Genomic DNA, 17,015 nt, shown 5'->3' with positions numbered 1-17,015 from the left:
CCCAGTCTTGGCTCACTGCAGTCTGCCTTCCACGCTCAGGTGATTCTCCCATCTCAGCCTCCTGACTAGCTGGGACTACAGATGCATGCCACCATGCCTGACTAATTTTTGTGTTTTTAGTAGAGACGGGGTTTCACCATGTTGCCCAGGCTGGTCTTGAACTACTGGGCTCAAGCAATCTGCCTGCCTCCGCCTCCCAAAGTGCTGGGATTACAGGCCTGAGCCACCATGCCTAGCCTGTAGCCAAGATTAAAGTGTCATAAGATAGTAGAAGTCCATGTCTCTCTCAGGGACCCAGACTTCCTCTATCTTCTGACTATTCCATGCCTTAGGGACTACCCTCTGCATCCAACTAGTGGGAGGAGAGAAGAAAGCACAGAGGGGGATCATTCACTTTTCACCAGTTTGGGCCTAGAACAGCCACACTTTACCTCCATTGTCCAGAACTTGGTTATTTGGCCATATCCATCTGTGAGAGTGGTCAGGAAATGTAGTCTAGCTGTGTGGATTTCTAGTGAAAGTTTAGTCTTTATAATACATAAGCCATATTTTTAAATCAAGCCCCACACAATGTGATGTCATAATTTGTGATATTATCATCATTTCATATTAAGCTGGAATATATTTTTAGGAAAGCAAAAATGTCCGTTTTCAAAATAATATCCTTCTTGATTTCTTAGCTCTGTGCCTCAGACAAAATTCTGGAGTTTGATCGAGATTTTCGAATTCGACATTATGCAGGCGATGTAGTGTGAGTATCTTACCTTGGTACCTACCGCGATTTGCATGCCGCCTCACTTTAGAAAATAGAACCAGGAAAATGTAAACTGGTCTTATATTCATTTGCATGTTTTGGTCATGTGATGTGTCAATATAGTTTAATTTATTCAACTTAAAAATGGCATAGCTTCATTCATTCCTTGCTTTTCAACCATTTATTGAGCACACACTACGTGCCCATGTACAGTTCCTGGCATAGTTGATATTCAGTAAGAATCAGCTGGTGGGTCAATAAATCATGGAAGTATATTAAGAACTGGGATAGAAAGATGGATAAGATGGTCCTTGCCCTAAAGAAACCAACAGTTTAGTGAAGAGTGTAGGCATGTACATCTATCAAAGATCACTATAATGAAGAATGGAAACAGTTAAACTAGAGAAGCACAAGGCATTATAGGAGCAGTGAGTAGGAATAATTAACCCACTGAGAGGGGCATAGAGAGGTCTTGCTGGAGGAAGTGGTATCCAAATTGAGTCCTAAAAGTAAAAGAGGGTTAGTCAGGGGAATGAATTAGGAAGAGGGGAGAGAAAAGAGAAAGCTTTCCAAGTAGAAGAAACAGTAGTCATAAAAAGGCCCCTAGGTGAGAATTACTTGTATATGAAGATCTACAAATAGTTGGGTAACTACATAAGCAAAAACCATTTTTGCTACATTATTTTCCAAATATTATTTTAAAAAGTAAAACTCTTACTAGCCATATTTTTATTAACAATACAATAAAGTAGAAATTGATCAGAAAGTATAACTAAAAATTATAACTACCTTAGTACATTAGGTTCCAAGGGCTGCTGTAACATATTAACCACAATCGGTGGCTTAAATCAACAGAAACTTATTCTTTCACAGTTCTGGAGTTCAGAAGTTCAAAATCAAGATGTCAGCAGGGCCACACTCCTCTAGAGGTTCCTGTAGAGAGGAATCTGTTCTTCTTACCAGCTTCTAGTAGCACTGGACATTCCTTGGCTTGTGGCTGCATCACTCCAGTCACATTGCCCTCCTCTTTGTGTGTCTGTGTTAACTGTCCCTCTGTCTCTATCTTTTTTTTTTTCTTTTTTTTTGAGATGGAGTCTCGCTCTGTCACCCAGGCTGGAGTGCAGTGGTGCGATCTCAGCTCACTGCAATCTCCGCCTCCCCGGCCCAAGCAAGTCTCCTGTCTCAGCCTCCTGAGTAGCTGGGATTACAGGCACATACCACCACGCCTGGCTAATTTTTGTATTTTTTAGTAGAGATGGGGTTTCACCATGTTGGCCAGGCTGGTTTTGAACTCCTGACCTCAATTGATCTGCCTGCCTCGGCCTCCCAAAGTGCTAGGATTACAGGCGTGAGCCACCGAGCCTGGCCGCTCTGCCTGTATCTTAAAGTGACATTTAATATGGCATGTAGGGCCCATCTGAATAATGTAGGATGAGCTTCTCTCAAGATCATTAATCACATATTTTATGATATAAGGTAACATTCCCAGGTTCCAGCGTATTTCATGTGAAACTTTAGCTGGGGCTGCATTTCTTAGCCTACTATATTTATTATGCCTTTACTGTCCACTGAACACTGCTCCTCATCTTATTGTTTAAAGAACTCTTTTTCTTAGTTTTTACATTAGGAATTCTTTACATGTAATCCATTGCAGGAAGAGATTAAACAAAAAAAGGTAAATGATCTTCTCTATAAATGCTGAAAAGATGTTTGAAGAAATTTTAGTAGCTGTTCCTGATTTAAATTAAAATTCTAGGACCATAAAATAATATGGCTCAAAATTATCACACCATCTGTCAAACTAACCATTAGTGATGGAATGGCACCATTTCCCACTTTTTCTGGTCCTGTTCCCAGGTTCCATAATACTGAAGAGGGAAGATCCGGTACCATACAAATATCTCCCACTAAATATCCAAGCCTCACCTACAGGGTACTTTCATACAACTCAGAATGACACAAATGCAGAGCTGGATAGAGGCCTTAGAGATGACCTAGACCAGCCACTTCGTTTTACAGATGAAGAAACATGCAGAATGAGTAAAGTTCTTACTCAATGTCACATAGCAAATTTACAGAAGAACTGAGACAATAACTAGGTTTCTAGACTCCTAGTCTAGAACTTCAACTAACCCTTTTGAGGGATATTCAATGCCTCAGATTTCCTCTTCACTTCTTAAACTCTTCAATCCTTTTCTGGATTTTTACTGAGTATCTTCTATGTGCTCAATACTTCATAAGGTATGGTCTCTGCCCACAAAGAGCTTGCCACATAAGGTACATACATACATACATATATGTATGGTTGTATGTGTTCTTATTTATATACATGTAAACACACATATATACACGTAAACACATTTATATACATGTATACAATAACAGTGGTCTAAAATAATTGCCATGTGAGTAATAGCAATTACTCATTTGGAATTTAGAGTAAGGAAATACTTCCAGGTTTGTGCAATAAACCCAGGAAGGCTGATGCTGATCTTTGAATGCTAGGAATTATTTTTATAGGAAGAAGTGGAAAGGGTGCTACAGAGTATTCAGGAAATAGCAACTAGGTCCATCTGATTGGAGTGTATCCTTTTTTGTAGCACAGAGAAGTAGAACTATCTGGAAGAGTAGCTTGAGATCGAATCACAAAGGTTCAGTCAAAAGTGACTTGAAAGTATTAAGAAGACCTAGGTCGGGGCAGGCAAGGAAATAATTTGGGGTATGGTAACCTTAAAGTACCCATGGGCAGCACAGCCTGAAGGATTTTCTTGCAGGATTAAATATGTAAGGCAAGAAATCCGGGTTAGAGATCTGGGAATTTCCTATACTGATTTGATTGTCAAAGGAGAAAACAGGCACGAGAGCAGAACTGTAAGGTATAGCTGTGTCTAAAGTTCCTATTTGCTTAATCTCCTAGCCTCTGTCTTAATCACCCAGAGTCCTCAATTACTTTTATAAACCCAAAACTGAATTCACTCCTCCTAGAGTCCATGCCAGTCACTGGAGTGGTACAGTTCTATTCCCACTCTTCTCACCAACTGCAATCTTAGCTGGACTTCCAAGACCTTACTCATCTCCCTTCCTCCAAACCATCTATACTGGCCTCCTCATTCTCTCTACAGAGCACCATGCATGTGCCTGCTTTCATCACTCCATTTGATCTGTTTCCCTGTGTGATCTGCCTGCCTTTTTCTCCTCTGCTTATCCAATTCTTACCATCCTTTGCAGTTCTTCTTGGATTCTTTTATCCTACCCTCAACATTGAGTGAACCTTAGGCAAGTCACTTGACCTCCCTACGGATGAGACTGTTAGTTCCTGTATGTTGCTGTTTTGCTTTTATCTTAGGAATGCTGGATGATAAATACAGCTATCTTTTAAAAAGTCATCTTCTTGAGGTAAGCAATAAACCAGTAGGAAATTATCATCTTAATCATAATAATAGTACTGATGAAAGTTCCCTTCTATTTAGTAGGTAAATTTGGTATCCTTTAATACAGAACAAGGTGAACAGTATCAGCTTTTAGATTATTGATTGCATAATTAATGGTGGAAAGGCTTGTTGCCTCCTAGAAAAGCTTAAATGTGGCTCTTACTTGGTAAATAATACATGTTTTCTGTGATTTTTCCCCGTTAGCTATTCTGTCATTGGTTTTATTGACAAAAATAAAGATACTTTATTTCAAGATTTCAAGCGCCTTATGTATAACAGGTAAGATTGAAATTTTATTAATTAACTCTAGATTAAGCTCATGGACATATGTAATATATGCACATGGTTATATTTATATGCAATTTTAAGAGTTTCTGGCACATTTTCTTGTTCTTCTTTATCAGGCTTAATAGCATCTAACTTTATGATAAAATCTATAGATTTTGGGTAGGGACCTGCTGATAATATGATTTGCTTTGATTTCCCTTGGGTTGCCTCAGTTTCTGCGCTCACTGCTGCCAGCCTTCCAGCATCCCCTACCAGTATACTCAGCAGTCCTCAGGCCAGGCCAGTGTGATGAAGAAGTGTCCGGTGACATCTGGCCCAGCTAGAAGTTTTGCATACTCAGATTCCCATTGTAGTGTCTTCACCCCCAAATAAGAGACCGCTCTGATATCAGAGTGGCATCTACTGTCAGTGAGCACTGATAGTGACTGAACAGACAGAATCTTCTCACCAACCAACAAAATGTGGAAAAGTTATGGCAAAATACAAATGATAACAAGTTTAAATCCAGTATGGATACTTTAAAAAGAAGCTCCATGAAGAAGAAAGAGGATTCCTGGTCATCTTCTTATGGGTTAAAGAACCGTATTCACTCATTTATTGAGTCTGCTTAGTCAGTTGCTCAGTAGATTATCAAAAATGTATTCAGTACCTTTGAGGCACACATTCTTCTATGTTCTGGGATACAGCTGTGAAAAAATGTAGGCAAAATCCATGGCCTCATGGAGATTATAGTCTAGTGAAGGTGACAGTTAATAAACAAGGAAACAACTTTCAGTTTGTGACAAGTGCTGTGCAGAAAAATAAAGTAGGTAACAGATTGAAGGGTACAGATGAGGAGGGGCTGCGAAGGAATTAGAGGTAGGGTAGTCCGAAAAGGCCTCTTACAGAGGTGACATTTCAGCAGAGACCTGAATTAAGCGAAGGAGGGAGCCATGCTGGAGGAAGAGCATTCCAGGCAGAGAGAAAAGCTAGTACCAAAGCTACAAGGTGGGAATGAGCTTGAGTGTATTGACAGCAAGGCCATTGTGGCTGAAAACAGAGAGAGGGATGGAAAGAGTGACTTTAGAAAGGTAGGTAGAACCTGGATCTTAAAGAGCCTGAGTCCACGTAAGAAGAAAGTATGAAGGGAAGCGTTGGAATTTATGATGTGATGTGATGTGATTTATGTTTTAAAGATATCACTGCTGCTACTACTATGTAAAATGCACACAGTAAGGGACAAGCATGGAAATAGACAGTAAAGGAGGTGATTTTAATAATGCAGCCTGAGGCTGGGCACAGTGGCTCACACCTGTAATCCCAGCACTTTGGGAGCCTGAGGCGGGTGGATCACGAGGTCAGGAGATTGAAACCATCCTGGCTAACATGGTGAAACCCCGTCTCTACTAAAAATACGAAAAAATTAGCCGGGTGTGGCAGTGAGTGCCTGTAGTCCCAGCTACTCAGGAGGCTGAGGCAGGAGAATGGCATGAACCTGGAGGAGGAGCTTGCAGTGAGCCGAGATCGCGCCACTGCACTCCAGCCTGGGCGACAGAGCAAGACTCTGTCACAAAATAATAATAATAACAATAATAGTAATAATAATGCAGGCTGAGGCCTGGGTGGTGGTGACAGCGATAATGAAAAGGGGTCAGATTGGGTGATATTTTGAAAGTAGAGTTGACAAGATTTGCTGGTAGAGGCAATGTGTGGTGTGAGAGGAAGACAGAAATCAAAGGTGATACCTGAGCCTGATAGGAGAAGACAAGAGGAAACGCTAATTGGTTCAGGGAAATTAAGAGTTTTGTTTTGGATATGTTATGTCTGAAGTGCATTTTGGATACCCAATTAAAAGTACCAAATCAGCAATTGCAAATATGCATCTGGATCTCAGGGGAAAGGTGGGGCTAGAGATACAAATTCACAGTCATCAGTGTATTGATTGTATTTAAAGCCATAGACTAGATGAGAGTATCTAGGGAGTGAGCGTAAATTTAAAAAAGAGAAGAGGTTAAAAAGACTAATTCCTGAGACACTGTAACATGTAGAGTCAAACAAGGAAAGAGGAACTAGCAAAGAAAACTGAGAGCATGCCAGTGAGGAAGGAGGTAAACAAGGAATCTGGTGTCACAGAGGCCAAGCCAAGAAAAAATGTTTAAAGAAGAAGAAAAACGATACACTACATCAAATCTTGTCAAAAGCAGGAGTGATGAGAGGACCAAGATTGACCATTGGATTTGCTAATGCCAAGGTCAGTGGGACACTTGACAACACTGGTTTCCATGTAGCAATGAAGACAAATATCTCATTGATGTGAGCTCAAGGGAATACAGGAAATGAAAATATAGAGACATTGTGTTTAAACTGTTCTTTCAAGAATTGCTATCAAATGATTCATCTGTGTGGATGTTGAAGCCACCAAGATTAATGATGGCACTATCATCAGTAGAAAGTTACAGAGACAGGAATGTGAGAGAGGATCCTTGGAAGAACTGGGCATGGGGAAAAGGGACTTTTAGAAGGGAATTTCAATGCTTAATTTATCAGGTAAGGTACATTCATTTTGAGGGATAAATGATGGAGTCTAGCATTTCTCTGTGCAGAAAATGTTAAAAGCTCAACTTGGAAAAAACAGCCTTATTTGGCCAGTAGTACCATCGGGGTGTGTTGCCAGTCTCTGTACCAAGAGGCTGCATGAGGTGGTGTTTGTTAACTTTGTGAATGTACCATGGCCCAGAGGTTCAGCTACTGAGAACAGCTTCACCTTTCAGTGGTGAACTACTATAGCCCAGTAACATGGAATGGAATACATTTTCCTGAAGTATCCATGGGGGATTAATTCCATCCGGTACTCTCCTCCACTGAAGATACCAAAATCCATACATGTTCAAGTCCCTCATATAAAATGGTGTAGTATTTACATATAATCTACACGCATCCTCCGAGATACTTTAAATCATGTCTAGATTACTTACAAAACCTAATGAAATGTAAGTGCTATGTAAATAGTTGTTGTATTGTTTAGAGAATAATTACCCCTCAAAAAAGTCTGTACATGTTTAATACAGGCACAACCATCTTTTTAAAAAAATTTTTCTATCTATGGTATGTTGAATGTGGAAGCCATGGATATGGAGGGCCAACTGTAATTGTGTTCATATAACAGGCTGTTTTTCCCTATTGGAAAACCTGCTTGGGAAGTCAAATAGCAGTGAGAACTCTGATTCATTATTACCCATGGAATCCAGAATGCTTAGTTGCCTGATAAGCACAGAATCAGAACAAAGGAACTTAGATAAACCCAACAAATCAAGGCATCAGGCTAAGATGAATCCATTTCACAATAGGAATAGTTTTGCCAAAGGGGTGAAACATTGAACATCTATTAAATGCAGCAAATATTCCATAATAGGAAAGGTCTTGCCGGTGAGATGGGAAGTCTTGACTTTTTTTTTTTTTTTTTGGATAAAACCATCCTCCTAGATGGTATTGGAATGAGCCACCTTCATCTCTGGACACTATTTGATGCTTCCATGGCTAACAACCTTCCAAAATTTGAATCCATTTTTTCTTTGTATATGTTAATATAATGATTTTTTTTTTTTTAGAAGTGGTATCCCAGTTGCCCAGCCTGGAGCACAGTGGTGTGATCATAGCTCACTGTAACCCTGAACTCCTGGGCTCAAGTGATTCTCCCAACTCTGCCTCCCCAGTAACTAGGGGTACAGGCATGCACCACTACACCCAGCAATATAATTATTTGTAAGCAATGTTCCTTGGATTCTAGTTCTGTAGACCTTGATAATATACACACATGTATGCATGCATGTATGTGTGTATCTGTGTCTGTGTGTGTCTGTGTAAATGGAGGGAGGAAGGGAGCAAGCATTTTGCATTCCAAGTGCACAAACTTTTACTCTTTACTGCTGTCTTGTTAGCCAGATGAGATCTGCCTTACCTATTACACATACTGGGTCTCTGGAGGAGCTTCCCTTTTAAGATAAAGGTTCTGGTATTTAAAATATTTTGAAAACTATTTCGTTAATGTTACATTCAGGCTGGGCATGGTGGCTGACACCTGTAATCCCAGCACTTTGGGAGGCTGAGGTGGGAGAATCGCTTGAGCCTAGGAGTTTGAAACCAGCCTGGACAACATAGGGAGACCATTCTACAAAAAATTAAAAAGTTAGCCAGGCATGGTGGCACATGCCTATAGTCCCAGCTACTCGGGAGAGTGAAGTGGGAGGATCACTTGAGCCTGGAAGGTCAAGGCTGCAGTGAGCTATCATCTCGCCACTGCACTCCAGCCTAGGTGACAGAGTGAGACCCTGTCTCAGAGAAACAAAAATATTACAGTCATGACTTGGCCTGAAAGTTATTTCTCTTTAAAATGACTCCCTTCAACTGTTTGGATTCATTTTGTATCTCTTCTGCTATTTAACATATTATCTTATTTCCTTCATTTCCAACCTTTACAGTGTAGTACAGGAATAGTCTCCAAATATGGCCAACAGTGAGTAAGGTAGACAAAGAATTGGAGTAGAAACTGCATAGACCAAACACCAGTGACTAAAAGACACAGTCTTTTGACACGTGTCAGAATTTTCAAAGTACACAAAGTACAATTTTCGACTTTCTGAAAATTCTATTCAGTAAGTGTTAGAATGGCTTTCAGATGCCATGTGCACTGTAAGTTGAGAACGTTGCCTTAAATTATTTCTGTGCTAAAGATAAGAATGAAAAAGTTAAGGAAAAACAATATACGTCTATGTAGTCATTTTGATATAAGTGTACAAACGGAAAATTATGGAATAGGACTAGAAAGTAATGAAACTGGGTTCATAAGCCACAGGTTATTGCAGCATTTTGTAGCCACTTTGACAGTAGTTGGTGATGGTGAGGGCTGGGAGTGTTGCTCTGTGTTCACAGACCCAGTCAATCCACACATTACCATTTATCTTCTTCGCTCTGTGCTCATCTGCTCTTTCATCTTGCAGCTATTATTTTGAGCACCTACATACAGAAATATTCTGAGTGCTTTGTGGATCCAACTCAATTTTTAAAATTTTATATGAGGGAAAGAAAGTGGGTATAATGTTAGCAGTAGTAAGAGCAATTAGCAATGAATGCTAGTGTTAATTATTTTCTCTTCTCAACCCCCAATTTTTCTTTTATTGTGCTTTTAGTTCTAGGGTACATGTGCACAATGTGCAGGTTTGTTACATATGTATACATGCGCCATGTTGGTGTGCTGCACCCATTAACTCGTCATTTACATTAGGTATATCTCCTAATGATATTCCTCCCACTCCCCCACCCCATGACAGGCCCCAGTGTGTGATGTTCCCCTTCCTGTGTCCAAGTGTTCTCATTGTTCAATTCCTGAGTGAGAACATGAGGTGATTGGTTTTTTGTCCTTGCGATAGTTTGCTAAGAATGATGGTTTCTAGCTTCATCCATGTCCCTACAAAGGACATGAACTCATCCTTTTTTATGGCTGCATAGTATTCCATGGTGTATATGTGGCACATTTTCTTAATCCAGTCTATCATTGATGGACATTTGGGTTGCTCAACCCCCAATTTTTTAAGAAAAGTTTTTTTCTGATAAAAGTTTCTAGGAAGCAAGCAACATTTTGAGTTCCAACGACTTTAACATCAAAAGCACCCAAAATGAAACCAGAAAAAAATGACAGTTGAGATCACTACACGTTTTTAAAAATATCTCCACAGAGCAAAATTATGAATATACAATTTTAACCTGAAAATTGGCCTGAAATGCATTTTTAGAATTGGATTGCAACAGTCCTAATGTCACATCAATAAAATATTGTAACTGCCAATGCTACCTACAAATTTGTTCACAATTTGAACTGCAGTAAAGGGACTTACTAGGGACAATGTAAAAACGGTTATTTTATATTCCTACCTGTGTTTTTTTTAAAGAGCAGGCTTTCTGTAGTGTTACCTGTTCTATTAATATATAAATTATTTGCTTTAATTCAAAGATGTTGCCACTTTTATGTTTTCTGCTGTGACACTGAGGATCATTTTTCTACTAGTGGTTTGTCCTCATTTTCTAACCATCACAAAAATGAATTTGTTTTATATATGTATTGTAAGAGCCATAATGACCATTTGAGGGTCCTAGGTAGGTATAACAAAGATGTCACTTTAAAGAAGTTTAAATATTTTTTTAAATATGCTATTTAATGTTTGGAAAAACATCTCAATTTGCATTGCAGTATCAGTCATTATTCTTGGAGCATAATTTTCTGGATGGAATCATCTTTCCAATTAGGCCTTGTGAGTTGAGTCTGTAGTCCAATTATGATTCTCAGGATACATTTCAGCAGAATTGCTTATCAGTTTTTATCCAGCTTATTTGAATGTGACATTTGAATTGTTTTTTCTGTGCTTCTCAGTTCAAATCCTGTGCTCAAGAATATGTGGCCTGAAGGCAAACTGAGCATTACAGAGGTGACCAAGCGACCTCTGACTGCTGCTACCTTGTTTAAGAATTCTATGATTGCTCTAGTAGACAACCTTGCATCAAAGGTAATTATTTTCTTTTCTAAATATCCATTTTAACTCATAGATTTCCTGTTGATGTGTTTTAAGGAATGTATATATGATTTGCTTTTTAGGTAATCATATGTAGATTGAAGAATATGTATAAAGTGAATGTTATAATAGAATTTTTATTCCTGCATTTTTAAAAATCTCACCTCAGTGGAACAATTGTTTGTGTCCTAGATTAGTATCTGTCTTAAATTTGAGCTTTTTATTCTACTGTCATGGTCAAGGGAAAAATCTTGGATTTAAAAAATAGATAAGGCATAGCATGCCCAGCAAAAGGAACTTTAGCCCTGTGCTGAAAACAGGACCTGGCCAAAATAAATAAGTAAAATCTTGAATTAAGTTGTAAAATGTACCATTTATATATTGTGTTTGAGTACAAAGTGGCCAGAGAGTTTTAAGAGGAAATTTAGGATGCAAGTATTGTCCTTAGGCTGTTTTAAATAATTGAAATATAAAGATGTATTGGCCTGGGCGTTGTGGCATATGCCTGTAATCCCAGCACTTTGGGAGGCCAAGGCGGGAGGATCACTTGAGACCAGCCTGGGCAATATAGTGAGACCTCCTTTCTACAAAAAGTTAAAAAATTAGCCAGGCATGGCGGCATGAACCCGCAGTCCCAGCTACTCAGGAGGCTGAGGTGGGAGGATCACCCAAGACCAGCCTGGGCAATATAATGAGACCTCCTCTACAAAAGGTTACAAAATTAGCTAGGCATGGTGGCACATGCCTGTGGTCCCAGCTACTCTGGAGGCTAAGGTGAGGATCGCTTGAGCCTGGGAGGCAGAGGTTGCAGTGAGCCAAGATCACACCACTGCACTCCGGTCTGGGTGACAGAGCAGGACATAGTCTCAAAAAAAAAAAATATATATATATATATATATTATTGACAATTATTTGTGTTTTTTATTGTTTCTTTGAGGACTAATACTATTTGATAAGTTTTGTCTGTTTTTTCCCTTAAAGAACGTATTTCTACCCTTAACTGCTGCTGTTGGCAAGTTTGATAAATTAGGCAGCATTCTGAGCCATGTTATTTTAAGTTTCTTCATTTTTATCTTTCTCTTCTGGTGCTTCTCCTATGTAGTTTCTTCTTCGTTATCTTTTTTTTTTAAATCAACTTCCTCTCTAAGAATTTAAATCTATACTGTTTCTGGTTACTTCACTATAGATAAATTAGGCAAATGCCACAGGAACACATCTGTTCAGTAGCTTTCTATCTCCTTTTGTCAGGATTCTTTGGCCTCAAGTGACCGCATATAAGCACAGTTTGTTGGCTTATATAAGCAAACCTCCAGAAAGGTAGGGGTAAGGACACTGGCACTGAAGGCTAGAATGCCACTAGGACTCTTCACTCTTGTATCTCAGCTTTTCTTTGCATGTCAACTGCAGCCTGCTTCATCCAGCAAGGAGAAAAGTGAACCTGGAAGGAAGGCACAAGACACAAGAAACAGTTGAACACTGAATTTCATGAAAGACTTTTAAATATTCAGTTAACTACAGTTAGTCAATTAACTAGAAAAAGAATTGTTTTGTTTTCTAAACTTGGTAATGTGCCTTGTAAAGAAATAAAAATTCTAGAACCTTCTATAATTCCTGTATCAGGAATTGCATTCAACTTCTAATAAAACAGATCCCTGAATTAGTAGCTTAAATAAGAGAGACATTTATTACTCTCTCCTATAAATGAAGTATAGAAGAAGGCATCCCAGGACTGATATGGCAGCTCCAAAGTTATTAGAGACCCAAGTTCTTTCTGTCCTTTTGCTCTACCATCCTAGTGCTTGGCACCCAACCTCTTGGTCCATGATGGCAGCTGGAACTTCCTCCTTTTTAAAGAGACTTCCTGGAAGTTTGACACAACACTTTAGCTACATCCCATTTGCTATATAGAGTTGTCAGGGAAGCTGGAAAGGGCATTTTCATTCTGGTCAGCAGTGCACTCAGCTAGCAATAAGAATTCTGTTTTAAAGTAAGAAAAAGATACTGGACATAAGGTAGGGAACTAGCCTAGCAATCTCTGCTACAGCTTCCCAATCCATGTGTGTGTGGAGGTCAGGGGAGAAGGGAGGGAGCAGAGATAAGCAGAAGAATATAGACAACTTATCAGTACAATAGAAGGCAAGAAGGTGAAGCCAGACTGAGGGGTTCTAGAGACAGCAGAAAAAAAAAAGAGTTGCATTTAGAACAAAATAATTTGATAGAAATAAATCTAAATAATTGGTATTCATCATAATGTGAATAGACTAAGCAGACTAGATAGGTAGAAAATCCAGCTATATGCTCCTTAGAGGAGACACACATAAATAACACTATGCAGAAAGCTCAAAAACAAAGATGTAGAAAGATATCAAGCCACCTCTTACCAAAAATGGTTAAAAGCAACATTCATGTGAAAGAACATAGAATTTAAGAAAGCAAGTATTAATACAGATAAACTAGCGATAACAAAATTATCCAAGACAAGCCATGTTGAACTAACATGGTACCTAACAACATACCCATGCTTCTTGTGAATTCTATAAAGAAAAAAAAAACCTGCAAAATTTTAAAGGAAAAATTGACAAGTCCACCATCATAGTGGGAGATTTTAAACCAGTGCTATCAGAAAGATAAATGATAGATGAAGCAGACAAAAATATTAGTGAAAATGCAGAAGCTTTGAAAACCAAATTTAAACTTCATCTAATAGATCAAAGGAACCCCGTACCCAGAGAATAGGAAATACATATTTCTTTAAAGTATACATTGACGCCAGACATGGCGGCTTACACCTGTAATCCCAGCACTTTGGAAGGCCAAGGTGGGAGGATCACTTGAGGTCAAGAGTTCAAGACCAGCCTATCCAACATAGTAAAACCCTGTCTCTAATAAAAATGCAAAAATTAGCTGGGCATGGTGGCCTGTTGTCCCAGCTACTCGGGCGGCTGAGGCAGGAGAATCACTTGAACCCAAGAGGTGGAGATAGCAGTGAGCAAGATGGTGCCAATGCATTCCAGCCTGGGCAACAGAGCGAGACTCCATCTCAAAAAAATAATAAAATGAAGTATACATGGAACATTTACAAGAATTGACCACATAATAGACGACAAAGGAAACCATTTTGGGTTCGTGTGTGTGTGTGTGTGTGTGTGTGTGTGTGTGTGTGTGTTTGTGTGTTTTCAGATGGAATCTTGCTTTATTGCCCAGGCTGGAGTGCCATGGTGCAATCTCAGCTCACTGCAACCTCTCTGCCTCCTGGGTTCAAGCAATTCTCACACTTCAGCCTCCTGAGTAGCTGGGATTACAGGTGTGTGCCACCACACCCGGCTAAATTTTTTTTTTTGTATTTTTAGTAGAGGTGGAGTTTCACCATGTTGACCAGGTTGGTCTTGAACTCCTGATCTCAGGTCATCCACGCACCTTGGCCTCCCAAAGCACTGGGATTACAGGTGTGAGCCACCATGCTCAGCCATCTCAACTATTTTGAAGAAGTGCATATACAGATATATTTTTCATCTTCAAAGCAAGTCAAATAAAAATCAACATTAAAAAAATTTAATATATTTCAGAACTTGGAAAAGTACTCTCCTAAACAGGTTATAGTTTGAAGAAGGTGGAAATTGGAAATTACAAAATGTTAGGAAGTGCATGACAAAAAACTTGTCAGAATTTATAGAATACTGCTAAAGTGATTCGTTTGTTATGCCTTTGTAAAATAACAAGAAAGACTGAAAAGTTAATGAGCTAAGTGCAACTTAAGAAGCCAGAAAAGGAACTCCAAAGAAAACCTGAAGAAAGAAGTAAGAAAATATTTTTTTAAATAGTAAAACTTTAAAGTAATGGAACAAAAAAGTAATCAATAAGACCTCTAATAAAGCTGATAAATTAAAAAATTATGAACAAAAAAAGGGCTATTACTATGCAGACATTATGGAGATTTTTTAAAGCATCAGAATATTATGGATAACTATATGCCAATGAATTTGAAAATGTAGATGATTTTCTAGAAAAAAAAGCTATCAAAATTAATTCAAGAAGAAAGGGGCAACCTGAATATATCAATAACCTTAAAGGATCCGAATAACTGATGATAAATCCGCCTTTTCCCAACTTTGCCAAGGACATCAGATCTAGATGGTTTTACAAATCAGTTTTATAAAGCCTTTGAGGAGCAATTAATCCCTATCATATGGAAACTGTTTTGGAGGATGGGAAGACGAGAGGCAACTCATTTAATGAGGTTAATAGTACCTTAATACAAGCTTAATATGAGAAAATAGAATTAGAGACCAATTTATTTAACTTAGAAACATAGATGTAAAGACCTCAAAAAGAATAATGCATTTTCTGGCAACATGGTGAATGAGGTGCCCACTGAAGCCAACTGAAAACAACTAAAATGTTAGATAAAATATAAAAATCAACATCTTGAATGCAGCCATGAACTAACGAAAAGTAAGGAATATGCAAGCCAGGAGCTGAGTGAATACAGAAGTTAACTGAGTGAAGGAAAATACCCCTAAAGCTGCCCCTTACCCTGTGGGGATTTGTTGAAGTGGGTAACTTTGAATTTAGTTATTCAAGGCTGGGTCCTTGAAGTGAAGCCCAGGGCCTGCCCAAAGTAGGGTATCTAATAAGGAATTCTGTGCACACACACACACACAATGGTGAGTCTTTAAAGGGCTACATGTAGAGTGAACTAGAAGTAATTCCCCATTATCAATAAGGAAAACTGCCTGTCTTGGTCCTTGGCACTCAGCCATGGGTGGAGGGGGCGTGAATCTCTCTTGGGAATTTATAATCATAAGAGAGCTTTTAGGTGGTTTGCAACCCAAACTCATACTAGCTGGGTAGCTTGAAAAAGCCTCAAACTGACAATTTGATTAAAGGTGGTCCAGGTCTTATAATTGCCCCAGGCATCTGAAAAAAGCAAGTAAAACTGTTTTCCTTAGGAAACTATCTTCATACTGTCACAGGATCCTTGGGGTGTCGCTTTTCTCACCAGAAACCTTTGTGCCTGGTGGTGCCTTCGCCTGAGTTTTGCTCAAGCCTGCCAGGCTTGTTCCACCTGCTTAGCCTGCTCAGCTTAGCTGCACTCAGCTTGCCCTACCAGCCTGGATTCCACACCTGCCAAGGGTCAGCCAGGCACAGAATGGCAAGGGGAATGTGAGTGAGCGAACATAAGGTCCAGCCACTGCACACAGCCAAGCACACAGGCTGCAGCAGGGCAGGCAGCTCCAGGTGCCGGCACAGACACTGGTTCCCTGTGATGCTGTGGCTGGACCAGGCATACTGCAAGCAGCTTCCATGGCTGGCACTGGGGAATGCAGTGGTGCCCAGAAGCTTGGAAATACCAGGAACTGCAGAGCCCCAAAGAGAGTATTTCAGCCCTGGCTTGGGGAGCTCCTAGGTCTGGGCTCCCTGAAGGGCCACAGCTCTTCTCCTTCTCTCTTCACTCCTTCTCGTCACCCACAACGTGGCAAGCAGAGGGCATGTTTCAGCCCTGTTTGTGTTACAGCTCTTTTAGCCCTGCCATTCAGTGGATTCTGAGTTGTTGTCCTGTGTCCAGGAAGAATGAGGTATGCATACAAATAGAGGGTGAGCAAGGCGAAGAGGTGCTTTATTGGGTGACAGAACAGCTCAGAGGAGACTTTCAGTGGGTAGCTCCTCTCCACAGTCAGGTCCTCCCATTGTCTACTCATCTCTCAGCATAGAGGAGACCAGCAGTATGTAGCTAGCTCCTCTCTGCAGGCAGGTCATCCCATCATCTGCTCAGCTCTCAGCAGAGAGGAGACCCATGGTGGGTAGCTCCTCTCCACAGGCAGGTTATCCCATTGTCTGCCTGAGTCTGGCTGAGTCTGGGGGTTTTATGGGCTTCAGAGGAGGGGAAGTGTGTGCTGATTGGTCCATGGGCAGGCGTGGAAAAAGCACTATAAGTTCTCACTCTGGACCATGGAACTGGCAGCCTGGCCCAAAGGTGGGATTTCACCAGGGACCCACCCC

General features: G+C 39.9%; 1 protein-coding gene across 8 annotated transcripts in view; it reads left to right on the top strand.

Annotated features, from left to right (window-relative positions):
- The window catches only part of MYO1D (myosin ID), a 378,547-nt gene that overhangs the window by 126,160 nt on the left and 235,372 nt on the right, over positions 1–17,015 (top strand). For all 8 annotated transcript variants that reach the window (XM_055258294.2, XM_063628497.1, XM_063628498.1 and 5 more), the window contains exons 12-14: positions 681–751; positions 4,390–4,464; positions 10,877–11,009. In XM_055258294.2, coding sequence (XP_055114269.1) covers positions 681–751; positions 4,390–4,464; positions 10,877–11,009 — 279 coding nt within the window. The remainder of the gene's footprint in view (positions 1–680; positions 752–4,389; positions 4,465–10,876; positions 11,010–17,015) is intronic.

The sequence above is a fragment of the Symphalangus syndactylus genome, chromosome 20, assembly GCF_028878055.3.
Source record: "Symphalangus syndactylus isolate Jambi chromosome 20, NHGRI_mSymSyn1-v2.1_pri, whole genome shotgun sequence".
NCBI classification, from domain to species: domain Eukaryota; kingdom Metazoa; phylum Chordata; class Mammalia; order Primates; family Hylobatidae; genus Symphalangus; species Symphalangus syndactylus.
This window is presented reverse-complemented; position numbering and strand designations above follow the sequence as displayed.